This window comes from Ochotona curzoniae, unplaced genomic scaffold (assembly GCF_017591425.1).
Source record: "Ochotona curzoniae isolate NIBS_2020 unplaced genomic scaffold, NIBS_Ocur_1.0 contig_64, whole genome shotgun sequence".
NCBI classification, from domain to species: Eukaryota; Metazoa; Chordata; class Mammalia; order Lagomorpha; family Ochotonidae; genus Ochotona; species Ochotona curzoniae.
In genome coordinates this window covers 43,213,045-43,240,834 of record NW_024466502.1, presented here as the reverse complement: position 1 = coordinate 43,240,834, position 27,790 = coordinate 43,213,045, and the positions used below count along the sequence as shown (strand labels likewise).

At 39.9% G+C, this 27,790-nt stretch overlaps 1 protein-coding gene across 2 annotated transcripts in view; it reads left to right on the top strand.

Annotated features, from left to right (window-relative positions):
• Nucleotides 1–1,501: 1,501 nt before the first annotated feature.
• Nucleotides 1,502–27,790, top strand: part of CPB2 (carboxypeptidase B2) — a 40,390-nt gene continuing 14,101 nt past the window's right edge. The window contains exons 1-7 of one of the 2 annotated variants that reach the window (XM_040991387.1): nucleotides 1,502–3,011; nucleotides 18,475–18,550; nucleotides 20,296–20,420; nucleotides 22,124–22,232; nucleotides 23,405–23,506; nucleotides 24,419–24,523; nucleotides 27,479–27,589. In XM_040991387.1, coding sequence (XP_040847321.1) covers nucleotides 2,929–3,011; nucleotides 18,475–18,550; nucleotides 20,296–20,420; nucleotides 22,124–22,232; nucleotides 23,405–23,506; nucleotides 24,419–24,523; nucleotides 27,479–27,589 — 711 coding nt within the window. In that variant the 5' untranslated portion in view covers nucleotides 1,502–2,928. The remainder of the gene's footprint in view (nucleotides 3,012–18,474; nucleotides 18,551–20,295; nucleotides 20,421–22,123; nucleotides 22,233–23,404; nucleotides 23,507–24,418; nucleotides 24,524–27,478; nucleotides 27,590–27,790) is intronic. The other variant, XM_040991388.1, reaches the window with a different exon arrangement.

The window sequence follows — 27,790 nt, the reverse complement described above, 5'->3', positions numbered from 1 at the left end:
GGAGGACCTTTGGAGCATGCCCACATCGGGGACCTGGGATGGCATTGGGTGGCCATCGTCCCCCATCCCAGGGTATGGAGGCAGTTGGGAAGCTGGATGTGGCTTCTCCCCTTGTCTCCTCCTTCCCCTACATAAAGAAAGAAAAAAAAAAAGAAAGTGTGGAAACAATGGTTTCACTCACTTTTCTCTAGCCCTTGACCCTTCCCACCCCCAATCAACTATGTAAAAATCATCAAAAGTAGAATTTTAAAAAGAGACCAGGTTCCCTGGTGAGGTATTTCGACGCCTGATGGCATGTGAAGTTAATGATCTGAAGGTATGTCACATGGAAAGCAACTCTTGGCAGCATGGCAACATCAAGAACTGCTCTTCTCTGCAAGCCAGTCTTGGAGTTGTCCATCCAGCACAGGACACAGCTTCCCTGGCTTCAGAACTGATGCCTTGGGGGCAGCCAGCGTGGTCCACATCAGACAGTCTCAACACTCAGGGGAGCCTGCCATGACACCACTCAATCAGGCATGTAGGATTCAATTGTGTCTACTTCTGATCCAGATAGCACTTACCCAAAAGAGGTGATTTATATTATAAGTAATGTGTTGTTGGAATATAGTTGACATTTCATTTTTATTGACTTCTCAGAGAAACTGAGAAAGATATGTGAAGGTCAAATTCTCTTGCCAAAAGGGATTCTGTCCCCACCCCCCAAGGACATATCCTGCATGCCTTGTTTTGTCTACTTCAGCTATTCTAGACAAACGGTAGTGTGCTGAATTCTTCCCCCATGTTTTTATTTATTTCTCCTTGACATGTCTGCTACGCAAGGTTTATATTTTAATGATATCTTTTTAACTCAAAATTTAAGGACTCCTGTTTATTAATTAAGCCTGTTATGAATCCCAATCTTTTCCCAGCTTAATACTTCTATATTGCTTAATTTTGTTTTGTCTGGCTTTAATAAGGTCATATTTTTACTTCTTTTTCCTTAATAGACTATTTTTACAGCGCTTTCATATTTATAGAAAACATTGATTGGAAAGCAGGGCTCCCACATTCTCCCTCCCTACGCACACACATCATTTATCATATTATTTATATTTTGTTTAAGTGTGTAATAGTCACTGCATACAATAAAAATTAATAAATATTAACTGAAGTCCTTTAATTTACATTTGAGTTTACTTTTTACTGTATATAGGAGCTTCAAAAATTTTTTTAATAAAAATTAAACTATTGAGGGAGGTATTGCAGAGGACTGTGTGTTGAGTATCTTCTAGGAAGCTGGGTTGCCTTCATCCTACATCAGAGAGTCAGGTTGGTGTCCTGGCTATTCCACTTCTGATTAAGCTTCAGACTAAGGCACCTAGGAAGGCAGCCAATGATGACTCAAGCGCTTGGGTCCTGGTACCCAGGTGTTGGCCTGGCTCAGTCTCCATTGATGTGACAGATGAAAGATCATGTTCTCTCTCTGTCTCCCTCCTCCTCTCTCTTTTTCTCTATCTTGCCTTCTGTCACACTGCCTTCTGAATAAATAAATACATAAATAAGTATTGATAAGTAAATATCATTTATTTTGCATCATTACTGCGTATCCCAGTGTAGCTTCACCGCCATAAAAATGCTCTGTGCTCAGCCTGTCCATCCTTCCCTGTCTCCCTCATCCCCTCTTCCAGTACCACAGCCCTCTCAGCCTGGCTGCCTTCACTTGGCACTGTGTGATAAGCCCCTGCATGCCTGGGTGGGCCTTGACAGCTCCTTTCTTTTGATAATGTCACCTTTGCTTTTGTTCCTGTCTTGTTGACATCTCTTTTTACACATATTCTATTTTTACCTTTTGTAGATTATTTTGTTTTAGATGTGTACAGGGTCATGAAATGTATGGAGCAAAACATGATTTGAGAGTTTAGTGGGGAGATTTCTGTTTATTTTTTGCCTTTGCTACATTGCATCTGACTCTTTGCTCTAAGGAACTGAACATTGTGGTGCAGTAGATTAAACTTTTGCCTCTGTTGCTAACATGCTGTGTGAGCATCAGTTCAAGCTACTGGCAGTTGTAGCCATTTGGGGAAATGAACCAGTGGATGATTGTATGTCCCTCTCCTTCTCTTTCTCCCCCTTTCTCCATTTTTCAAATATGAAAAATGAATCTTCTGAAACGTGAAAAAACATCCTGACCTCAAGAACATTGGAATGTGTTTATCAATGTGGCCTTGTACTAGACAAAATGTTACATGATGCTACCTCAAAGTAATGGGTAGATGGCCTTAAATTATAGGATGTTTAATATGGTGACCTTTTCCCAGTGAACACAATTCAGAGTCCCCTTATATCTTTACCACTCAAACAAGCTACCACAACCTTATGCTCCCTCTTGTGTTTGAGCTTACTGTTCCACAAAGTCAAGAACAGTCTTTGTGAATGGAGATTCTGCCATCGTCTGTACAAGCTCTGCTTTATAGTCTTGCATTGGTCACAGATTTGAGAAATTCACCTTCTATGTCTTCATTTAAATTGAAAGTGTTGAGAAAGAAAGGTGCAAAGGGAGACATTTCCGGTACTTCCCTGGAGCCCTCCCTCAACGTGGACTATGTCCTGTCGTTGGTCGTCTATGCCATAGTTCCTCAATGAGCCAGGCAATATCTCGCTACCTTGCTCTCTTTCTATTCTTAGCCTTGTCTTCCCAGAAAAGTAACACTTTCTAGATAGTCTGAAAGAAGAACAATCCTTACTATACTTTATTTAGAAGGGTGCAGTTATCAAAAACCGAGCTACCAAATTTGTACTTTTCCTTTGGGGAGTGGAAATGAAAGTTAAGCTGATTGATCCCAGGAGAAAACATGCAGTTATATTTTAACCAGTGTATAAAGAAGGCTGTCATGCATTCGCCTAACAGGATCTTTCACTTCAGAGACTTTCGTTGTACAGAAAACGATGTTTGGGATGAAGCTTTGTAACGTTGCAGTGTTTGTGGCTGTCATTCTCTTCTGTGAGCAGCATGTCTTCGCATTTCAAAGGTATTTCAATAGAATGTTAGACTGTGATGAGATATTTCCCTCACTTGTTGGCCTCTTGCTGAATCAAGTCTATGCCATAGGCTGGGGAGCAAGCACGAAGTCTGAAGACTGGCTTTGTTTTAGAAGCTTTCCAAGTTGCCATGACAAAGAATGAGATTTCAATACATTGGGGTTATCACTAGATAAAGAACCATTTTTTTTCCCTCATTGTCATTTCTGGGAGAATTGTGGATGGTATACAAATTCAGTGCTATGGACATGAAAGAAATGAAATTGTCTATAAAAGTAATTATTCATGCCCTAGCATACCCTGTAATTTATGGATTTTTTTCTGTCTTTATGTATAAAATATGTCCATGATGCATTGTTTACTTTCCTCTTGTATGTGGAACGCAGGAGGGAGAAGAGATAAAGATGTTACAAGTAGGTTTGGTTGTATGTGGCTATTCACCATGGAACATGAAGAATAACTGTGTTATACAGAATACATGCCTGAACACATCCAATTCTGACTTTCCTTAGAAGAACGATTCCTTTAGGATTTTCTTTTATAAGATACACAGAATACAAATACACGCGTGTTATATAGAATACACGGAGCAAATGTTGGCAGACTAGTCAATTTTAGTCTTTTAATGATTGATGTTTTTCCTTTTTAAAATTTTGCTTTATTTGAAAGTCAGATTTACATTGAGAATGAGAGACAGAGAGAAAGATCTTCCATCTGCTGGCTCACTCTCCAAGTGGCCACAATGGCCGGAACTAAGTCGACGTGAAGCCAGGAACCAGGAGTATCGTTTGGGTCTCTCACGTGGGTGCAGAGTCTCAAGGCTTTGGGCCATCCTCCATTGCCTTCCCAGGCCACATGCAGGGATCTGGATAGGAAATGGAGCATCCAGGATATGAACCAGCACCCATGTGGGATCTCAATGGAGGCAAGGCAAGCACTTCAGCTACCAGGCTACTGCATTGGACCTTGATATCATTTCTTTTGAGATTGTTTTGATTTTTGCCTTTGTTTGTAATCTGTGATCATTTTCTTCTCTGGCTGTCACTGAGATGGAATCCTTTCTCCATGCCAGGGAATGGTAAGTAGAGAAAGAATGCGCAATGAAGCATAGCAGGTTCAGAGCAAATTCTACCAATAAACCTTAAATGAATCATATATAACTATGGGATAAGCTTTCAGAAAATCTGTCTGGACTTGTGAGCCTAAACCTGTGCTTACACAAGGTCACTAACCACAGTTGGTCAACTATTATTATTATTATTATTATTATTAGTGCAATATGATAATCAAGTGTCAAGCAGCAGATTTTGTTTTCAAGTAATAGTCGTTGAAGAATCAATATGGAGGTCAAAGTTACTTTAATAATTGATGGTATGTTTTCACAATAAACCAGGTAACCATGATTTCTAGGTTCTAATATTCTGTAGCTTGATGATTGACTTGCAAGACAGGGAAAGTAAAACATTGTGTTGAACTTGACCACTATTGGAAAAGGCAAGCTTGCTGACACAGATGAGAAAGGAAGGGCCTTAGGATTATTACGCTCTCCTGTGTGTCCCATACACTGGGCTCGGGACTTAGTGATATTATCTCTTTAAATGCTTACAATCCTAAACTCTAGCAATCTTTACCAAGATTTCATGGAGGAAGAAATTAATCTCAGGAAGAGTTAATCATAAGATCAAACAGCAAAAACAGAGTTTGTGTGAAAACTGCTTTAGTTCCATTTCACCTTTCTGCACTGCACAAATCTAAAAATTGGAAAGAGTTGATTTGAGGAGAGGATAAGACAGTTGATGGGAAATATAGGTCCACTTGGGAGGGCCGAGTATGGCTGTGCCCACTGATGGCAGAGTTGGTTTGCTGTAGCCATCTTGATTATACAGAGAATTAAACCTTAACATCTTAATAAGATGTATCAAAAGCATTCCCATACTTCCTCATAATTAGTGCATGCACAACAGTTTAGTTGAGCTAAATGTAATGCAAAAAACAAGAAATAGACAAAATACTAAAGAAATAAATGAAAAACTCCCTCATGCTTGGATTTTTTCCATCTTATTTCCTGCAGCAGCAACAAAAACAAAAATCTGATTCATGGTTATGCTTCCAGAAAGGAATGAGAATATAGCAGTAATTTAACTGCATACTGCTGCGCTGATCATGTTTAGCATTCAGAGCCCTCGATGGCAGCCCCTACTTGAGGGAATATGGCTTTGTTAGCAGACACGTATCTCTCTTCTGTTTTCCATTTCCTCCAGAAATAACACAGCAAACGCTTCTGCCTGTGAGTAGAAATCATTCTGGAACCAAACACTTTCTAGGCGGTACTTCTCCAGGAATGGCCTATTACCTAGCCTACAAGGGAAATCTAACTTCATTCCAAGCGACAGCATTTGATAAATCATTTCTGGGATGGAGAATAGAAACCTTTTGAAAAGAATGAATGGCCTGGCTTTTTCCTAATGCTGTTCTTTGTTATTGTTTTCTTAGCATGATCATTTTCCTAATAACAGCTTGTATTTAGGCAATCTCGTAGGAGCCAATTTGTAGGTGCATTTGAGCAATCCCATCAATAAAAAGCCCTGCAACAACAGCCACAAAAAGTTTCAGAGACATAAGCACCACATGTCAAAAAGAAATGCAACCAAAGAAATCTATCTCTCCACATTCGCTTGCTTCTCAAAGGCCAAACACCATACAGAACAAAAATAAAACACTAGCAATAATTGTGTAAACACGGCCATTAATTATGCTTAGCAATGATTACCTAAGTATACTCTGCCAGGCAAGGCTACTTATATGGAAAAATAAAGTCAGGAAAAGTAGGAAGAGGAGAAGGAAAGGAAATGAGAGAGTGCAGAAGGGAGAGGAAAGAGAGCTTTTGAATTATTCGTAGATACCAGTGTTCCTATCCTAGAGTTCATACATTTTCTGGCTACCTGGAGACCACTTTGTTCTTTTCCACCCCTACTGTTATGTTATGTTCATCTCAAAGAACATGCTTGCAGTGCCCAAAATTCTGTAATGAATAAAGCAAAATGGTAGCCATGGGCTATGTTCCATTGTTCAGAGATTTCTCACTAGGTTTCTAAATTCTAAATAATCTTTCAAAACTCTGATAAGTGTGAATCTTCTACCAAAAAAACACATTTGGGGAGAGAACTTGCTATACATGATCTGGTTTTCAGAGGGACCAGAGAACAAGCTGCATAGGTATTTAAAATCCCGGAGCTGGAGAATTGAGTGGGAACTCCAGACCTGCTACATAATCCCGGACCACTGGGCCATCCTTTTTTTAGTCTCACTTGACTTTCATTGATGGGCAGAAAACTGAAGTAGGAACAGAAGAAGTTTGATAGATTCTAGCTGAGTGTTTGCCTTCTCTGGGCATGGGCTGGCCATTTGGCAGCCTGTGAGTGATGAATACCCAACTGTGGCAATTGGCTCACATTCAACAAGTTGTTGCAAAACCCAAACAAAATCCTCTCAGTTAGGCTTTCTGCTGGTTTACGTAGTAAACTGGCTTGTAGTTTGTCACCAGGGACTCAAGTAATGGAAGCATTTATGAGGCCAGATTGAGTCTAAAACATTACTTATAGGAAAGTAAGTAAGCCAGCTTCTTACACCCACACCTGACATTTGTCCATTCCTTGAGTATTAATTTCTCAGAGTTCAGAGAGCCCTCTGTGAAGGGATTCTCTGGGCCAGGACAGGTGTATCACTTCCTAGGTGGTCACTGGTGACGTAGTCCTTTAAAGCCTCTTCTTTTGCTCTGTTGAGATGCATGTATCCCTCTAAGTATCCTGTTGGACCATACCTGAGCTCTCTTCTTTTTTTGTTTTAATTACATTCTAGCAAACCAAAGACCTGTTTTAGGTGTCTGATATCATTTCCCAACATATGCATTTTCTTCCCTGCTATGTTCCCTGGCTGAATTTGACTCCCAAGGTCCTCTTGATCAAGATCAGTTGCCCTTCTTTGATGGTTTTCCTTGCTAATGATCCATCTACTAAAGGAGATTAACACAACTGAGTAGAGGCAGTAGCTTCCACTGTAATAGAAACTGAGCTATGTTGCTTTGGGAACTTCAAAGTGTGCAGAGCCTGTATTTATACTTCAAAAATACAAATTCTCCAAGGGACTCACAACTTGGTGCCTGGAACAATGACTTTTACCTAGTGGGGATGCAGCATCACCATCAATAATGATTATTGATTTACTGTGTATACTATAACTACAGGATGCTGCTGCTTTCCATGCTGACAGCTCGGTTGATCTTCCAGAAAGCCATTGTAATTGCTGTCTCAGGCCTGCAACTCCTAGGTGAAGTGCTATGAAATGGCCAGTGGGTTCCATGACAATGTGCTCATTTCTGTGTCTCTCTTCTTATAAAGGAAACCCCTTGATCTGATGCAATATTGTGTGGGATTTTGTATCAGTGGTTAAGCACTCTATATGTCTTCATATACTAATACTGGCCAAGGATCTGCAGGCAGGAGAAGCAAACCCTCACCCAGAGGGGAAAGATATAGTCAATTCATCACCACATAGCTGATTGATCTCCTCAATGAATGGTACTGACTCAGGGACTCAACGTTGATCTCTGTTTGACAGCAGTTATCACTAGATCAATTTTGGTGGATAGGAACCATGCTAGGGGACCTGTGCATAGGTTTATCTCTGTCATCATAGCTATTGTGCATATCTGTCCTTTGTATCAACACTGGGGTACTGTTGAAGAGTTGGTAACATCAACCAACTGAATCATTTTATCTGCATAGGTGGTCAATGACTTTTCTGTTCTGAATGAATACAAACACATAAAACGAAGACTTTCACACGTTCTGCCCTCTCCTATATATAGTTCCATCCACAAGCCTCTTCCTCAAACTTCAGATTGTTCTCAGTCTGACAGTATTTCTCCCTCCAGGATGTTGATCAAACAGCTGATCATTTGCAACTGCCCTTGAATCCCTGAACATTCTAATCTTCAATAACTTTTTTCCACACAAGGTATGTACTGAGCCATACCACCTGAAGCTCTGACTATTATGGAGGAATCCATCTCCTACTGTCTGTCAAAGCGTCTTTGTATGAATTCATGGTCCATCTCCAGTTCACTATCAGCCTACATGCTCTCAACTTGATTACGTGTTAGTTATTGTCCTTCAAAAAGCAGGCACAAAGATGAGATGAAACACACAAGAGATGTGTTGGAAAACACCTGTGGAGAAGAAATGGGATGAACCCTGGAAGAGTTTGGAAGAGCCATGAGATTGCAATGCAGGTTAAACCATATGGAGCAGGGTGGATAGAAAGAAAGATGAGTTAGGGAGGATCTGACACTATCATATGCTTCTGAATAAGTTTCAGGAAGGCTTATTGAAAGTCTGAGCCAAAGTCAACTGCTAAGAACGATACCTCATTTTCAGGACAAGCCTACGTATTAGTGTATCCCTCATACCTAGTTATTGGCTGAGAGCAGCCAGTGTGAAATATTGCCTTTGCATTAATGCAGGGACAGATTTCAGAGCAGTGCAGTTAGGGTTTTCCAGCAATCAGGCAGTTGGGGATCAGACAGGTACAGACTTGGGACAAGCACACTCCCTCATTAATGGATCATATGGCCTGTTCACATGTGGCCCAAAGTGAAGAGAGGCCGTGACAAGTGTTGAGTGACATGCAGATCTGGGCCACCTGTTCTTGTAGCATTATTGACTCCTCTGTCCCTGCTGGAGACTGAATCTGGATGCAGCACTTGTATTTTGTGATGGGCTCCCTGTGGACCTCATGATATCTGAGTTTATTAGTTTTCTATGATTACTGGAACAAGTCATAAGAAAATTGATGGTGTTAACTAATTTACATTTCTGTAGTTTAGAAATTTAAAAAAAAAATGAATCTCACTGGGCTAAAGTCAGGTGTCAGGGCATGTTCTCCACTGGAGGATCTAGGGAAGAATCTATTTTTTTTTTTTTTTTGCCTTTTCCAGCATCTGTATGCCACTTGCATTCTTTAACTCATGGCTGTTTTCTCTATCCTCAAAGCCATAAAGGCAAATCAAGTCCTTCTCACACAGACCCAATTTTCTGTAATCAAATCTCCCTCTGCTTCATTGTTCTGCCTCCTTTTTTGTTTTAAGGTTCCTTCTGAGAATATTAGGCCAAGCCAGAAACTTCAGTACAACCTCCCCACCTCAGAATCTTCCGTTTCATTTTGCAAAATCATGTTGAGCATATAAGATAACAAATCCATGAACTCACTAGAAACACATATACCTTTGAGTCGGGGTGGAGCTGTAACTCTGCCTGGGAACGTCTGTGTATGACCAGTTGCTGGTCTATGGTCAGTATTCCACTTTTTCCTGGACTCAGTATAATGCCAGGAACTGTAATCACAGGTGATCTACCAAGGGAGAGAACTTCCTGGACCCTAGACTGAACCTTCCTGCTCTCATCTTCTTATCAAAACCGGTAGCTTTTCATAGCACCCGATATACCACCTTGAACAAATTATCCAAATATTTCCAAGGGACTCATATCCAGAATCCAAGAATTCTTCCAAGATATGTGCTGCTTTCTTTGTCATGGAGATAATATATGCAATACTTTGCATGGGTGTCCCAACCTATCCCAGACTTCTGAGTCCTTAAAATGTCCCCATTGCAGCCTACAGGCCTAGGTCTTCATATTTATAAACCACCCTTGGGGGAAAATTTGTCTTGCCATGACCTCCAGTGTACTCGGCCCCTTTGTGCTTAAATATCCCAAGACTAATGTATTGTCATCTATAACAGTAAACTTAAACTGTGATATTTTTGGACTACATTTTGATCAAAAATGCAAAAGTTAATTTAAGCAGAAATAAGATTGTAGAGTATTTGCTGTTCATCACAAGAAGTTATTGACTCTTCCATCCCTTAAAAAAATAGAGATAGAGATCTAAATAGCTGAATACTGTATATCTGAGAGTCTGTCCCAGCAAACACACCACAGCAAGCACGGTGGCTGCAACTGGCAAACTGACCAGAGCCAGACAGGCAAATTAAGACTGGAATTGTTGAGACCACCATACCTGCATCCTTTAGATCTTTATGGGTGGTATCCATCTCTGTGAAACATTTTGTCTTAAAATCTGCTATCTTGGCCAAGAGTTGGTTTCAGAGGTTTCCTATTTTACTTTGTCTGCTGTGATAACACTTGCCTTACCAGCAATGAACCAATGTGGGGATCCTTTTCTTACCGGGTATATCAATGATCACCTATGGATCCACAGACCCTCTGCAGGCACTGTGATTAGACTTAAACTAAGACTCCAGATCCCTAGATTTCAATGTCAGTTTGGACCCTGCCTGCTATAAATCTCAAAATTCTTGAGTATTCCCTTTACCTGGGGTGCTGAGTTACCTGAGGCAATGCCATAGGTTTCTCTGGGAAAGGACCAAGGTGTTATGATTCTTTCTATACCACTGAGGTGTCTCAGGTTCTCCAGCCAAGAAGCTTGGTATTTACAAACTGGCTTACATCTGGAAACTGGGTGAATTATGGTTTTTGATTGGAATGGCTGCCCTGAGTTTCTCATTTTCTCTTCATTATTTCTTTTATCACAAATCTTGCATAATACTTTGGCTGGCCATTCATCCACCTTAGTCCTGAGAACTCTGTTCTCATAATCAATTCCATAGCTTTATTTAAAATTTTTTTTTTATTTGAAAGGCAGCTTTTACAAAGAGAGAAGGTGACACAGAGAGAAGGTCTTCCATGAGCATTTGTTCAAACAGTAGGGAATGTGCTAACATAATGACAGAGTTACTTGCGGCATTAAGAAACAGAGTGGTGGGTCTTCCATTGACCAGAACTCTTTAAATATTTTGTTCTTCTGATCAAATAAAAGCATTAGAAATTTCTTGGTTCAAAAAAATAGTAGGCAATATGAAAACAATAAACTTAAGGATGGAGGAAATTATACCTGCCTAAAAATAGCATTAACATTTTCTGGTTATCTTTTTATTCATTTCTTCATGCACTTGCATATTCCTATGTATAATTTTATATTTGTTTGCCCTCATATTTGCTATTAGCACTTTTTAGAGATTTTTATTTTAAAAACAATCTTTTACAATCCCTTTCCCCCTACCTACTCAATGCTTTCATCACTGTTCCTCACTCTCCAAACCCACGTTCACAATGTGTGGTTTGCTCCTGCTCCTATATATAGAGTTTTTTTTTTTCAATTCTAATTTGTTTTCTCCAAAAATGGGACCATTATTCATGAAGTTCTTCACTTCTTGCTTCTTTCCCTTAATAGGTCATATAAATTCCTCCCCAGGGGCCAGCACAATGGCTCAATTGGCTAATCTTCTACCTGTAAGTGCCAGGATCACATATGAGCACTGGTTAATGTCCTGGATGCTTCAGTTCACATCCAGCTCCCTATTTGGGGCCTGGGAAGGCAGTGGAGAAAGGTCCAAAACCTCGTGGCCCTGCACCCATATGGGAGCCCTTAGGAAGTTCCTGGTTCCTGGCTTTGGATCGGCTAAGCTCCTTCTATCACAGTCATTTGGGGGAATGAACAAACACATGGAAGATCTTCCTCTCTGTCTCTTCTTTGTGTAAATCTGACTTTCCAATAAAGATGAATAAATCTGTAAAAAAAAAATCCTACTCTTAATGTTACCTGTTATAACCCAAACTCACTCTTTCTAATGAATGTAAAACATTCTGCAATGTGGAAATATCACCAACATTCAATAATTTTATTCCTGATTAGCATTCATATAGTTCCCAGTTTATGTTACTGTGAATAATGCTGCAATACATGTTCTTGAACCATATGTCCTTAAGTAGTTGTTGAATAGTTGTGCTAAACCAGGGATTGACATAAAATTTCATGTCTGTAGCTTCTGTGAGCCATTCTTTCCCTCTTCTGGTATTCAAATCTCCATATTCCTAGAGTTCTCTAATCAGTCTTCCCAAAATAAGACCATTATCTACATTGCTGTCAAAATTATTTTACAAACCACAGCTCAAATGATGACATCTTGCTAACGCCTGATTGCCTACAAGAAGATGAAGTCCAAATTGTTCAACATGCATCCAAAATCTCCTCCAAGGAAGGAATAATGACTGACTTTGCAAACTCACTTCTGCTCCACTACCATCCTTCTCTCACTCTAGACACTAGACTTCACACTTGCCAGCCATGAACAGCTTGCCATTTTTCCAGCAATGCCCTTTAGCCTACTTTGATGGTGCCATTGCATACCTCTTAGACATTCTCACTTGCCAAATCACTTTTTCTATGACACCTTAGTTGAAAATAACAGAGAATTGATCACAGCCTTTTCTGTGCTGCCAGAGCTTTTGGTACATAGGTTTTTTTTTTTTAAGAGTTAAAACTATTTTATATAGACAGCAGAGAGAAACAAGGAGAGGGAGACAGAGAAGAGAGAGAGAGAGAGAAAGAGAGAGAGAGAGAGAGAATGAGAGCGTGATTCCATTTGCTGTTATGCTTCAAATTCCTGCAATGGCCAGAGCTGGACCAGCTGAAGCTGGGACCTAAAAGCTCAGTCCATACCTCTCATGCGGATATCAGGAACTCAGTTACTTCAGCCAACACTGCTGCCTCACAGTGCCAGAGTCCAGCTCCAGCCAAGTTCAGAGCTTGAGAAGACTGCGTAGAGTCAGCAATAAGACACGGACACTGGCACTTGGTGCCCTCTTGCTGCAGCTCAAGAAGAAGTTGTCCTTTTTATTTACTTAGACACATCACAAACCTCTGCACAAATTTGATTTTACTATCTTTAACTTCGGAACTAAGTCAGCATGTACCAGTGTTCAATTAATGTTTACTTCATGGCCAACCAGGTGGTCTTAAAGATAATTCTGTAAGTTACTATAATCAGTTTCTTTAAAGCAAGCCGTTATTCATTCTTCAGAAGTAGCCATTAGGTGACAGCCAGATCTCCGAGGCCAAAGCACAGATGGTTGCCTACTAATCAGTAAAACATTCCTACTGCATTTTATTTTCACAACTTATCTATCACTTAGTGGGAGAAATACAACAAAAGAGAAAAAAAAATAAAGATCCAAGACAAAAAGTTTCAAACATTAAATCCTCTTAGACATGCAGGCTCTAAAACCTCATAAGCAATCAAACAATAATCAAAATATATCTCTATAATGTTAATAAAATCGCCCTATATTTCCTCTAGTAAAAAAATTATGAGAGCAGCTAAAACGACTACATTTTCTATGCTCTAAAGAGTTGCAAGGACAGGCTAACCTTTAAGGTCACAGTAACTATATTTTTTTGCCATGGCTGCTTCCATTCATATTCCCATCACTTCCATTAGTTTGTAAAAATCTTGTCAAGCCATTTCCCAGGAGGCACGGTATATGTCTGGGCCAGATTTCAGGGCAATGGGCAGGCACACAATAAGGTGTCCAGAATCAGCATGGGTTTAATTGTACTCCTGTGTGCACTTAAAGGCCCATCCACCAAGACATTATCAATAGCATTAACTCTCAAGCTCATGTTGGTTGCAAAAGCCATATCATAAGGGCCAACAACAATGCCTCAGTAGATTACAGAATTCTTAGTGGGGTGCTTGAGTGTCCATGCAAAAAGGGCGTGACACTGTGTCAAGTCGGTCAGAGAGACATGCACCGGGCCCTGCCAAACAGGGGAGCTGTTCTCTTCACACCTTCATGTCATCTATACCTACTGCATGGACCCCAGCATCACAAGGTTTGAGTTAGTGCGAATTCATGATGGTCTAAGCAGAAATTCTTGCTTCCTGTTCATTTTTTCTTTTAAAATAAATCCTTGAAATGCATTATTAGATCATTCAGTTGAGATATTTTGATTGCTTATAAGCACCTGATGCAATAAATGTCCCTTTCAATACTGTTTTTTGCTACATCTCATGGATGTCGATATTTTTGGTGTTATTTTTATTTCTTCAAGAAAGTTTTTTATTACTTTTTTAGTGACACATAGGCCATATAGTAGCATCATTTTCTTCAAGAAAGTTTTTGATTTTGTTTTTAATTTATTCAGTAACACACTAGTCATTCAATAGCATGTTATTTAACTTCATGTTGTTGTAAATTTTCTGTTTTTCTTCCTGTTGATTTTGTTTTATGGTTTTTAATTTAAGGGGATGTATAGTAACTGTAGTAGAGACTGTCACATGCAGGTGTGAACATACAATGCAGTGAGCATCTCTACTTTCAAATCAAAGATGGACCTCCAATGAAACTATTAAATATAACTTGACAATAAGATGCTGGACTGTCTGCCATTGTCTGTACCAGCAACGTCAGGACACACTTAATTAGCAGAATGGTGGATTTATGATTGTTTATGAAACTGTTGTAATAATATAGGGGAAAGCGGTGGGGGAAGGGGATTTAAGGAGCAAGGAGAGGAAATCCCAGAGCCCATGGAACTGTATCACAAAATAATAAGATAAACAAATAAGAAAATATATTTACTTTCAATATTAAAAAAGAAAAAGAAAGCAATTCCATGTTGAGTTATTAATCTTTTGCCTTGCTATGTAAAAGTCACTAAGAATTCATGATGATTTAAGCAAGAACTCCAAGGCAAAAATAAGGAAAATCAGAAAGAAAGCAAATTAAAGCAAAGGTCAGTTTAATAACTAATTTATTAATGTAACTAACTATATTTAAAAAAGCTTATCTCATACATATATAAAATACACTTCTATTTGTAACAAGAGCTCATAGCAAAGGTAGCAGAAATTTTTTAAGCTGACCAAAAACATCTACAAAAATCCAGGCAAATATTCTAATAATGGTGAAACATGAAAAAGTTTCCCATAAATACATAAATCATGCATTTTGCCTTCTCATCTATTCACATTATACTGGAGTCTTAGCTCAGTAGGACAAGCAGAAAAAAAGAAAAGACTCTATAAACATTGAAACAAAAGAAGCAAAACTTAATAGATGCAGACATCATGACTGTTTACAAAAGGGAAAGTCCCCAAGATATCTACATCACAATGACCAAAATTACCAATGGAGTTGGATACAAAGACCAACATCCAAAAATGAATTTCATTTCTGTATCTCAACAACAAAGAGATCAGAAATGCTATCATTGACAAGGACAAAGGCTCTGCACAGACATCTCTCAAAAGAAGAATTACAAATGGCCAACAAATACATGCAAAAAAAAATTCTCAGGATCATTAGCCTTTAGGGAAATGCAAATCAAAACCACAATAAAGTATCCTCTCCCTCCAGCGAGAACTGCTATTATCAAAGAGATTACACAATTAACAAATACTGGCACAGAGAAAAAAGAGTCTGTATACACGGCTGCTAATGGAAATTAGTGCAACAATTACAAAGAATAGTATGAAAGTGACTGAAAAAAAACTAAAAATACATTTACCATAGGACTCAGCTACCCCATCTCTGGGTGTGTTTCTGAAGGATATGAAATCAGCATATGAAAGAACTCCTTGCACTCCCATGTTCACAACAGCCAAGGTATGGAAACAGCCTAGATGTCCAATCTAGATGAACAGATTAGGAAAATGTGATTTATCTACACAATTAAGTATCTTCCACACAAAGAAATGATATCCTAACATTTTCATGGATGCAGCAGCATGGATAAAACTAAAGAACATTATGTTGTTAAGAGACATAAGCCAAGCACTGAAAGACAAATGCCATATGTTCTCCCTCAGTTGTAGAAGTTAAAAAACAAGTTGATCTGAACTTAGAACGTGGATGACTGGAGGTTGGGAAGGTAAAGAAAGGAGACAGATGGAGCTGGATAGCAGAGTCACATAGAAATAACAGGTTCTAACGTCTCCCAGCACAGTGGCACAACTGTAATCCACAGTAATGGATGATATACCATATAATGAAAGGGAAGGGGACAGCTGGTAGGGGCCAAATACATGTGATTAGGAAGTAGAAACGCCCTTTGCCTATTTTGATTGGCTTATACTGAGCATATGTGTTGAACTATTGTACTGCATACTAAGAAAATGTAGACATTAGATGTTAATTTAAAGTTTTGGGCCCGGCACAGTAGCCTAAGGGTTAAAATCCTTGTCTTACACGTGCCAAGATCCCATATAGGCACTGATTGTAATCCTGGTAACCCTGTTTCCCATCCAGCTCCCTGCTTGTGGCCTGGAAAAGCAGTTGAGAATGTCCCAAAGCCTTGGGACCTTGAACCCATGTGGGAGACCCGGAAGAGCCTGTGGGCTTCTGGCTATGGATCGGCACAGCTCCAGCATTGCAGCCACTTGGAGAGTGAATCAGCGGATACAGGATCCTTCTCTGTCTCTCCTCCTCTCTGTATATCTGACTTTTCAATCAAAATAAAATAAAATCTTTTAAAAAAAAGTTTTTAGGGCCTGGTGCAATAGCCCAATCGCTGAATCCTGACCTTGCACATGCTGGGATCTCATATGGGCACTAGTTGTTGTCACGGCTGCTCGACTTTCCATCCAGCTCCCTGCTTGTGGCCTAGGAAAGCAATAGAGGATGTCACAAAGCCTTGAGATCCTGCACCCACCTGGGAGACCCAGAAGAAACTCCTGGTCCCTGGCTTCAGATTAGGTCAGCTCTAGCCATTGTGGCCACTTATGAAGTGAACCAGTGGATGGAAGTTCTTTCTCTCTGTTTCTCCTTCTCTTTGTAAATCTGCCTTTCTAATACCAAAAAAAAAAAAATCTTAAAGTTTTTAAGATAAAATAGGTTTTGAAAAAATGTTGGCATTCACAAATGTGAAGGTAAATTTGTTAGAAGATAATTTCTAAATGTGCAATACCTCATTGATAAAATTATAGAATTTTAAAAAGATTTATTTATTATCATTAGAAATGCAGATGTACAGAGAGAAAGAGAGCCAGAGAAAAATATCTTTGTCACTGATTCACTCCCCAAGTTGCTGTAATGGCTGGAGCTGAGCAGATCCGATCCAAAGCCAGGAGTCAAAACACCTCTCCCACTTAGGTGTGCAGTGTCCCACGGTCTTGGGCCAACCTCTGCTACCTCCCCTTGGTACAAGCAGGGAGCTGGTTGGGAAAGGGAGCAGCCGGGACGTGAACCAACGCCCATATCAGAGGCTCGCACTTGAAGGCGGGGATTAGCCTGTGGAGTCACACGCTGGCCCAAAATGGTAGAATTCTTTCAGGCTAGAAACAGCCTAAACAAAAAGACAAATCTAAGTCATTTCTGATAAGGAGATTTGGAATTAGGAGTATATAAAATTCTCTTTCAAATTACTGTAGAATCAGCACAATTCTAATGAAAACCGCAAGCTTTTTCACAGGCAAGATGTTCTTTTAAAAAGCAGAGTGGAAGGGAATTAGGGGCTTGTTTGACAAAATGTTAAGATTTAAGATGAAGTTCAATTACTAAGAATAAGTTATATAAATTACTGGAACCTATGAGAGCCTGGAAGGGGGCCAAATCCCATTAGTGAAAGTAATACTGGATTATGCTATAGTGAGGAAATTCCTCACAAATCCTGAAATAGCTTTACCTAACACAAAAAGGGTTTGTTCTGTCTTAGTCTTTGGGCCACTGTCATCTCAAACCAGAGGTGCCTTATAAACCGCAAGCATGGATTTCTCATGATTCTGGAGGTTGAGAAGCCTAGAATCAAGTCACTGGCTTGTTAGCCAGCCTGAGAGGGTCTGCTTCCTCATGAACTGAATGTCCTTGCTGTATCCCCACATGCTGGAAGGGGAGTGGTCTTCCTAATAATATCCTAATAACATTGCCCTTGAAATGAGGGTTTCTATTTTTCAAAAATACATTTATTGATTTTAAAGGAAGAGTTATAGTGTGTGTGTGGCAGGGGTGCTAAGAGGGTTAAGAAAGATACAAAGAGCGAGGTCTTCCACCCACTGTTTCACTCCCTAAATGGCTGGGGCTCAAGCTGGGCCAAGGTCAAACCCAAGCAAGGACCTTCATCTGGATCTCCTACAGAGAGGGTGGGCCAAATTGCTGAACCCATTGTGTTATGCTGTAAAACACCAGAAAGAGAGAGAGAGAGAGAGAGAGAGAGAGAGAGGAGATATAGATACTGGAGCAGCAAGAATGAATGCTTGTTCTTTTACACTTAGTCGGTGGGGAGTTCTAAGCCTTTACTACTTGAAGGTTTTTTTTTTTTAAGTTAAAAATGACCTAGATGGGGAGGGTGGGAAATTGGGTGGGCCTTCTCCCTTAATACCCTCCTTTAAACATGAAGGAAACAATATGGAAAAAATAATAGTCTTACCCACTTTCCTGTAGCCCTTGAACCTTTTTACCCTAATTAACTATGCAAAGATTGTCTATATATATATTCTAGGTCATTTATATATATATATAAATGATCTAGAAAATCCTTCTAATATAATATATCTCTCTTACTTCATGTCACAATCCTGTTTTCATTGTTTTCCAGTGGCCAGGTTTTATCTGTTCTTCCTAGAACCTCTAGGCAAGTTCAAGTTCTGCAGAATCTCACTACAGCATATGAGGTAATTTCTCTGACGTGTCATTGTAATGATCCCACTCTGCCTAAGCAGAATGCGCTGTGTTCCCCCCGCATGTGTTCCTCCCCTTCCAATAATCACTTGATTTTGTTGGTTTGCAAAATTAAGCTGTATTCCTTATGCTATTGGTTTTCTTCAGACAACTTCATAATATTGCCTAGAGACTTTGAATGTGTACTTAAAAAATACCATAGTAATACAAGTTCAATAGTACATTGCTATAAAACTATGGTTCTTCAAGAAATAAGCACACAGAGGAAAACTTATGATAATTTTCATGCTTCGGACCCTTCTCTCAGATTGATGAAGGTTCAGAAAACTAACAAATGCTACTAAAGCGTGATAGAAAGTTCATCGGTTCCTGTTAGTGCTCTCCGAGATGCAGCCCGGGGAAGCGATGAGAGGTACAGGTGGTTAGGAGAATGATCCTGAAGAGTAAGGCAGAAGGAACTGCGGTGACAGGAGGCATTGTTAGAAACCCTCTATGAGAAGGAAGATTTTGCATGGAGAATTTCTGGCTGTCGGGCAGTTACCGGAGGGCTGGGCAAGCACAGTGGTGAATCCTCAAGGCAAAATTCTGTATTACAAGCACTCCATGTCGGCTCAACTGCTGCCTGGCTGCAACCCTGGAGTAGCGAGTCTTCATCACCAGGGACTGTAACTGGAACAGCCGATGAACTGTGTGCTTTGCACAAAGCTCACACCCTGCAGCAAAAAGGAAAGAAATATCAGGAGAGGAAATCATTGAGATTCCAAATTTCAGTTTTTTTCTGTTCTGATACTTCATCGGGTATGACTTCAAACAAGGTAGTTACAGTCCTTAGTTTCTTCATTGGGTTATGAAAACAGTAACACTCGCCTAGTGTTTGTCAAAGTGTTGTCATGATGAAAATGAGAGTGAGAATGCTTTGGGAAAGTGTAATAAAAAGAAAAATGTATAAATATGCCTTGCCTGAAGTCCAAATTAGATTCAAGAAAAAGGAATCAAGCATGATGATAGCAATAACAAGGGCATGAAGTTTAGATTAATAAAATCAATGTTGAATCAACTTTTGTTTAGACAAAGATTTCATTTTTCTTTTTTCAAAACGATTTATTTATTTGAAAGTTGAGTACAGACAGAGGGAAAGACAGAGAAAAAGAAAGCCCTTTCATCCTCTGTTTCACCCTCAAATGCCCCCAAAGGTAGGGCTGAACCAGGTGAACGCCAGTAATCTGGAACTCCATTTGGGCCCCATGTGGTTAACAGTGTCCCAAGTACGTGAGCCTTCCTTCTGTTGTTTTACCAAATGCATGAGCAAGGAATTTGGCTGGAATCGGAGCAGCTGAGACTCCAGTCAGGATCTGAATCAGTGGTTGTGTGGGATGCCAGAGTCACACATAGCATTTTAATCCACTGCACCACAACATTGGCCCCTCATTGTTTAAAATTTCTGATTTAAACATTCAGTTTTACAGCTGAGATAAATTGCTCACTCATCCATTGTTTTACCAAAGTTGCTCAAATATTTGGTCCCTTCTAGGTCACTTTTAGTTAACCAGAGTTACAGGAGTTTTTGAAACTCCCTAAAATAAGCGCTTGTATTTTCACATGTGTGGATAACATGCATTTGTCAAAAAATGTTCTTTTCATTTCCCTTACAAGCACAATGTTCGTGGCTCTAGCTACAGATGAGAGTGATGTGAATAACTGTTTTTCTTTTATCAACATTTTCCCCTTGAAACTGTAGATTGTTCTCTGGCAGCCAGTCACAGCTGAGTTCATTGTGAAGCATAAAGAAGTCCATTTTTTTGTGAATGCATCTGATGTAAGCAATGTAAAAGCCCATTTAAACGTGAGCAGAATTCCATTCAGGTAAGCATATGCTGCATTACTATCCTAAGCGCCTATATTGCATGTGACTAGCAGAATGGTGTCATGGCTGCCCCGGGGGAAAAATATGATGCTTACCTTGAACATGGCAGCTTGGAAATGTCTGAAATGTATTGCTGATAAAACCAAAACCCAGGTTTCTGACCCTGGGGCTGTGGTTTAGCTTCCCTTGGCTTTGGTCCTTTTTCTAAGATGGTTAGATGCAAGAATATGTGCGACCTCTCCATACTCCCCTGCCTGTGACTACTCTGTACCCAGACCGTGGGAGCAAACTTCATGCACGATGGCAGGCTTGGTTGGGTCTCTTGGAAATAGCCACTTCTCATGCAACTCTACTTTTTGCTGGTTCTTCATTCACATTTTTAATAGCTGGCTCAAAACTAAAAGGATAGCTGGTTGTCTGCAAAAATACCTAGGTTGAAGCCTGGTACTGCTTCTTACCACCTTGTGACTTTGTGCAATTTATTATGACCTCTGTGTGCCTCTGTTTATTAAATTATTGATAAGAACAGCTCCCACCATTTAGACTAAATAAATTTATATTTTCAAAAGTGTACTGCATGAGATTTCTGGTCGAAGGCCATGCCTTTCCTTTTTCATTCCCCTCTTCGTATTCACTGTTTAACTGTGGTATCCTCCTGGTGCCATAACGCCTTCCTCGAGACCAGGCTGCCTTCTTTGTGTCAATAGGTGATGTGCTACAGTAATGACAATCAATGAATTACAAGTGTTCAGTTCCTTCAAAGAACTGTGTTGGACCTTTCCACATATTTGATCATGCAATTCTTATTTAATCCTGTGTGCTAATACTATACCCAATAAGGAGACTTTTAAAGTTATACTTACTAGATAAGTCTGAGCAGCAGAGTGGATGTCTTACTCTCCCAGTCACGATGTGGCAGGGAGGACCCATGTCATACTAGGCTGCCTGCTGGGGAACATAGTGCCCCATCTACTGCTGTGGGGTAGGGGTAGGGTCATAGGCTTGTGGGAGGCCAGAGCACCAAATGGAGCTGGGATCTACCCACTGGCCACCCAGCAGTGAGCTATGGGGTCTTGGGGGTATCAATTACTGCCAAGGGACATCCATGGATAAGGCCACTGTATATGTAGGTAAGCAACAAATTCTGAGGGACACTAAACAACAAAGCTACTGAACTTGCAGGTAAGCAAGAGGACTGAGACCTGGTGTTTTGGAGGGGAGAACCTGGAAGATCTGTATATGGGTGGAACTGATTCACCAGCCCACATGGGAGTTCTGAGATGGGCTTATAGTGTAGAGCATCGCTGAACAACACACACCAGAGCACACAAAAGCTATGACTGGGGGCGTATCTAGCAGAGCTAGGTCCCAGTACCTAACTGAGTGTCGGAACAGGGGACAGGTCACATTAGACAGGGTCATGACACTAACCAGCACGTGAGAGAACCAGGTCCCAGGGCAGATTCTGCGGGGGATAAGTGGGCCCATCCCTGTGAAAATACAAATCCCGCTGGTTAGCTCAAGAGTTGAGGTGGTGATGGGCTGAGCTAGGTAAGAACATGGAACCTGCCAACACTCACGGCTACCGGGGCCAAGAATAGGATCAGCAGGTCCAAGCTGCAGCACCTGCATGTGCATCCTAAAACAAGGTGTGGTGAGCACTTTCCCTGGAAACCAGTTCACCTTACATCTCATCCCCTAGTGTATTGGTGGAAGATGTGGAATATCTCATCCGACAGCAGACATCCAATGGCACAGTCAACCCCCGGGCATTCTCAGCGTACTACGAGCAATATCACTCATTGAATGAAGTAAGTCAGCTCATGGCTCTCCAAAGCCTGTTAAGTTTCAGCGTTTGACAATATTGTCCTTTATGAGTTCTGAATCAAATTCTGGCTGTTCTACTTCCAATCCAGCTCCCTGCTAATGCACCTGGGAAAAGCATCATAAGTACCACAAGTACTTGGACCCTTGCCACCCGCACGGGATACCTGGATTCTTGGCTCCTGGTTTCATCCAGGCCTATCCCCAACCACTGTGGCCAACTGGGGGGGGGGGGGGTCAACCAGTAGCTAAGAATTTCTGACTTTCTTTTTTTCCTCCTGCCCCACCCTGTCTGCCTCGTTCTTTAACTCTGCCTTTCAAAAAATAAATCAATACTTTAAAATGTATTTACTAGAAAGGCAGAAAAATATACGGAAACAAGCAGATATGTCTTACTAGCTGGTACATCACTCAAATGCCCATAATAATCTGGTTTGGGTCAGGTTAAAGCCAGGAGTCAGAAACTCCATCAGAATTGCTCATTTGGGTAGCAAGGACCCAGGTACTTGAACCATTATTTCCTGCTTCCCAGAGTGCATATTAATGAGAAGTTTGGATTGGAAGCAAAGCTTGGACATACTTGAATCCAGAGATACATGGGATACAGGTATCCCAAGCAGTAACTTAGCTGTGCCAAACACCCGTGTGCCTTCACCTTTGCCTAGCAGCATTCCCTCACCCCATTGCTCTTGCGCAAGTCTTGACTGAGGCTCAGTTACACTTCCATTTATCTTGCAAAGAGGCTGTGTCCAGGGATCCCTTTAGCTTGAAGAGTTTTTAAAACATTACCAATACATAAATGACCTTTTGAACAAATGATATAGAATCTCAAAGGTAAGTACTTGTTGTGACAAACTCTTTTTTTTAAAAAAAACATTCAGGGGTCATAATTTGAAGGTCAATATGTTTTAGATTTTCATATGCATTTTACTAATTTTTCACATCTCCTCTAAACTTTGACATTGACCAAAAGTTTAGTTTTACTATTTTTTTTCTAAACAATGAAATAAACACTGTTGTCCAAACATTTGAGTTCATTCCATTCACATCCAAACATCTTAGAGGAACATCCTCCCTTTGAAGAAGTTGTCTGCTGATTCTGGTGAAGAAATGCTTTAAACTTGCTGTGTAACTAACCACTGTGTTTCCAATTTGATAGATATATTCTTGGATAGACTTTATAACTGGGAAGTATCCTTACATGATTACAAAAATCCACATTGGATCCTCATTTGAGAAGAAGCCACTTTACGTTTTAAAGGTATGTTGTGGGAGTAATTGATCCGTCAGTTGAGAGATCAGTTCTCCAGCGGCACTTGTTATAACAGATTTTTTTAAAAATTTGAGTTATGGAAGTATTTGCATTACAGGCGTTTCTCAACTTTACCATCCAGCTGTTAACAGGGTTGCCTATTACCTTGTATTTTTTCTTCCTATAATACTGCAGGGTCAGTGCAGAAATTCCAATTCCAGAATCAACCCTCTGTTTATGTGGCAATAGAGGAGCTATTAAGCAATTGAGTTAATCAGTAACAGTAGATCCATGTCATTATGGCATATCCACCCACATCATGTCATTTGCTTTCAACTATGTCATGTATTCTTCTTGGAACATATGAATCTAGAAAGTGGATGTTCACATTGAAACCATGCAACCTAGATGCTCTAATCCTACTTTTACCCAAGGATGTACATATAATGGGCAACTCAGAGGATTCTCTATCTTTCCAGAATCAGAATCAGTGCCAAGAGAGTTTGTTCAACCATTGGAAAGTTCAAACAAGGCAATGAGTCCCAGAAACTCAGAATTTTCTTTACACTGAGTAGATTACATTAGCCAGATATGTATGAAGATACAGCTCTCTATTCTTTTATTCTGTGCTTTCACATACAGCTCTGATATAATCAGGTAGTTGAGGGGGAATAAACAAGCTTTAAGTCAAGAGTCCCGGCTTCAACCATCCATCCTAACTATATAAGATATGTGACCTTAGCTCATGTTCCTGAAACTCACTAACTTTTAATATTCCCTTGAAAATTCTCAAAGGACTGCAGAAAACAATGTATATATTATAGATTTGTCAAAAGGACTAAATATAAGCACTCTATGAGTGGAAAATATTATCCTAAGGTGTTATTGTTTTTGCTGCTTTTGGGGTTTGTGGGGGCGCAGGTTTCAGGACAAGGACAAGAAGCCCGAAATGCCATATGGATTGACTGTGGAATCCATGCCAGAGAATGGATCTCTCCCGCATTCTGCTTATGGTTTATAGATTATGTAAGTACCTACTCTCGTTACATCGATGTTTCTCCTGATGTGGTCCCAGATCACTTGGTCAGCTTTAAATCTATCAGAATTTATGTTCATAAGTAGTATTGCTACTTACATTAATTAAGACTTTCCTGGATTCTTCTGTAGCTATACAATTCTGCCCTTAGTTTCTGCACTATATGAAAAGAAACATAGGTTGGAGAATAGCTAAGAAGATATTATTGTTGTCCACTTTAGTTAATCAGAAAGAATACTTGAAATCCTGAGGACGCTGCACTATTGGCTAGCTGATTCATCAGGTCAACCATGTTAACACTGAAATAAGAAAGAGGGATAATGACAAGTTATATAATAACAAGATGCAGAAAAAATGGAGTGCACATGTGTCCTTACTGGGATGTAAAAATGGTGCAGCCACTTGGCAAAAGAGGTTGATAGTTCCTCAAATACCAAGCATGAAATGACCATATTACTCAATAATTCTATAACTAGACATGTACCCCAAATAACTGAACACAGATGTTTACAAATGCTCATAGCAGTACTTTATAATAGTCAAACAATCCAAATGTCTGTGAATCTATGAATGGACAGACAAGCGGGATGTATCCATATAAAGGATGTCATTATCAAGGAAAGGGGTGAGGTAGGAAGCCATCCCTGCTGCAAGAATCGCTACCTATTAGGTAAGGAGATCCTGGCCCAACATCTGTTCTGAGACTAGTATTTTTCTGAAAGATACATACTCATTCAGTGCAGAGGAAGGAAGAAAATAGAGTGGAACAAAGAAACACACTTTGCCACATCCATTACAAGATTAGCAAGCTTTGTACAAGTGGAAATGATACTATTTTATGTTTTTTTGAAAGTAAAGGCCTCTTGTTACTTTTTCTAGTAGTAAGTGCTATATTTTGAAAAATTATGCCAACAAAAGTTCATAATAAATTTATAACACAAAATTATACTTAATAGAGCTGTCCAACTATTTAAAAAACAATGTTTTGGGGCCATCTTTGAGGGTCAAGAGGCTAATCCTGCACCATCAAGAGTTGGCATCCCATCAGGGTGCCAGCTTGTATCCAGCTTCTTTGAACTTCTCATCCAGCTCCCTGCTTTGGCCTGGGAAAGTAGTGAAAGAGCCCAAATACTTGAGATGCTGCACACCCACATGGGAGCCCTGGAAGAGGTTCCTGATTCCTGGTTTCAGCTCAGCTGAGTTTTGACTATTTTAGCCATTTGGGGAATGATCCCGCAAAAGGAAGAACTTTTTCTCTCTTCCTCTCTGTAAATCTGATTTTCTAATAAAAATGAATAAACATTTTTTAAAAAAAATTGCCATTCCTACTCCACAAATATAGCTTTTTTCCCTCAATTTATTCCTGAGCTACTGTGGATTTCAAAATAACTTGTACTTTCTTTTCTTTCACATACTTCACATGTGATTGTTCACGTCAAAACTTTTTTCTTTGTTTATTATCTGAGAGGCAGAAACACACACACACACACACACACACACACACACACACACACACACACACACATCACACAGACACAGACATGCATCCAGAGAGATACATCTGCCATCTGCTGGTTCACTCCCCAAACACCTGCAGCAGAGATGGGTGGGCAGGCCATGATGAAGTCGGAAGCCGGGTCTTCTATCCAGGGTTTCCCTCATAGTTGTAAGAGATCCAAGTGCTTGAGCCATCATCTACTGCCTCCCAGAATGTAATAGGTAGCTGGGATCAGATACAAGCTGCGTCTCTAACTCAGGTGCTCTGGTATGGAATGCAGCTGTCTCGAGTGACATATTAGCCACTGCACCAAATGTCATCACAAAGAATCTTAACCTGACTCTTAGGAATGACCCAGGGAAATGTGGATATAAAATTTTAAAAATTAAAAGGGAAAATGATAAATTTTACCTATACACAGGCAGGATTTTATAAACATTCTTTTGTTAACAATTTTAAAAAGATCTTAGTAGTATTTGTTCACTAAAGTTCAAGGCAACAAATGATTGTGAAGTAACTCAAGAATTAACAACTAGCAATTTTGCCACAAATGAAGATCTTAATCCAAAGCTTATCCCTAGATGAGATTATTAGCCACTTAAAGGCTGTCTTTGTGGTTTTTCTGACTGTATGTTTAACATCTGGGGATGAAGTTTACAGACATCAGAATGTGGGAACCCTTGGATCATGTTGAAGAATTTGAACCTAAGTTAGGCATTTTGGAACAGCAGGTAAAGTCACCACTTATGATGCCCTCGTCCCATATGCTTTCTAGTTGGACATCCTCCTATTCCACTTACGATCCAGCTCCCTGTTAATGACCAGTGAATGAAAGATTTTTCTGTCTTATTACCCCTCTCTTTCTGTGACTCTGACTTTTTATATACATAAGTAAATCTTTAAGTAAACAAACAACAACAAAAACAAAAAATGACCCAAGCTATTCACTGCCACTTATAAGAACATATAGTGTTCAGTGTTTTTGAAGAATTAGTATCTCCTTAATAGCTACATCTCTAGGATCTGATGTTATGGAGTAGTAGGCTCATCCTCCACCTGCGGCACCAGCATCCCATATATGCATCATTTTGTGTCCCAGCTGCCCCACCTCCCATCAGCTCCCTGCTTGTGGCCTGGAAAAGCAGAGGAAGATGACTCAAGTCCATGGGCCCCTGCACCAATGTAGAAGACCTGGAAGAGCTCAGCCCGCCTCAAGCCATTTTGCCATTTGGAGAGTAAACCAGCAGAAGGAAGACATCTCTGTCTCTCCATCTCTCTGTAACACCCTGCCTTTCAAATAAAAATAAATCTTTTTTTAAAGTTATAGCTACAAATCTATCAATGCCAAATGGCTCCTCAAAAAGGGAGGGAAAAAAACACATAGAAGAAATGAACTAAGGTTAGAAGGACTTGAAATGTTCCTAAGCATACTTGGTTTATTTTGTAGGTAACTAAATCCTCTGAGGAAGAAAGGCCATCTAACAGTCTTCTGAGGCATGTGGACTTCTATGTTATGCCAGTGATGAATGTGGATGGTTATGACTACACATGGAAAAAGGTAAATAAAGGCAAAGAAACAAATTTTTAAAACTTGCTGTAAGGATATAGGAGATGTACGCTAAATTATTCATAGACTCCTGGATCTTGGCACAAAGATCTTAGGGAAAATTTAAGTTTTTATTATGGAAAATTTAAACATATACCAAGTAGCAATGCCCTATAATACATTGCCTCAATGACAAGCAACCCATGACTGACA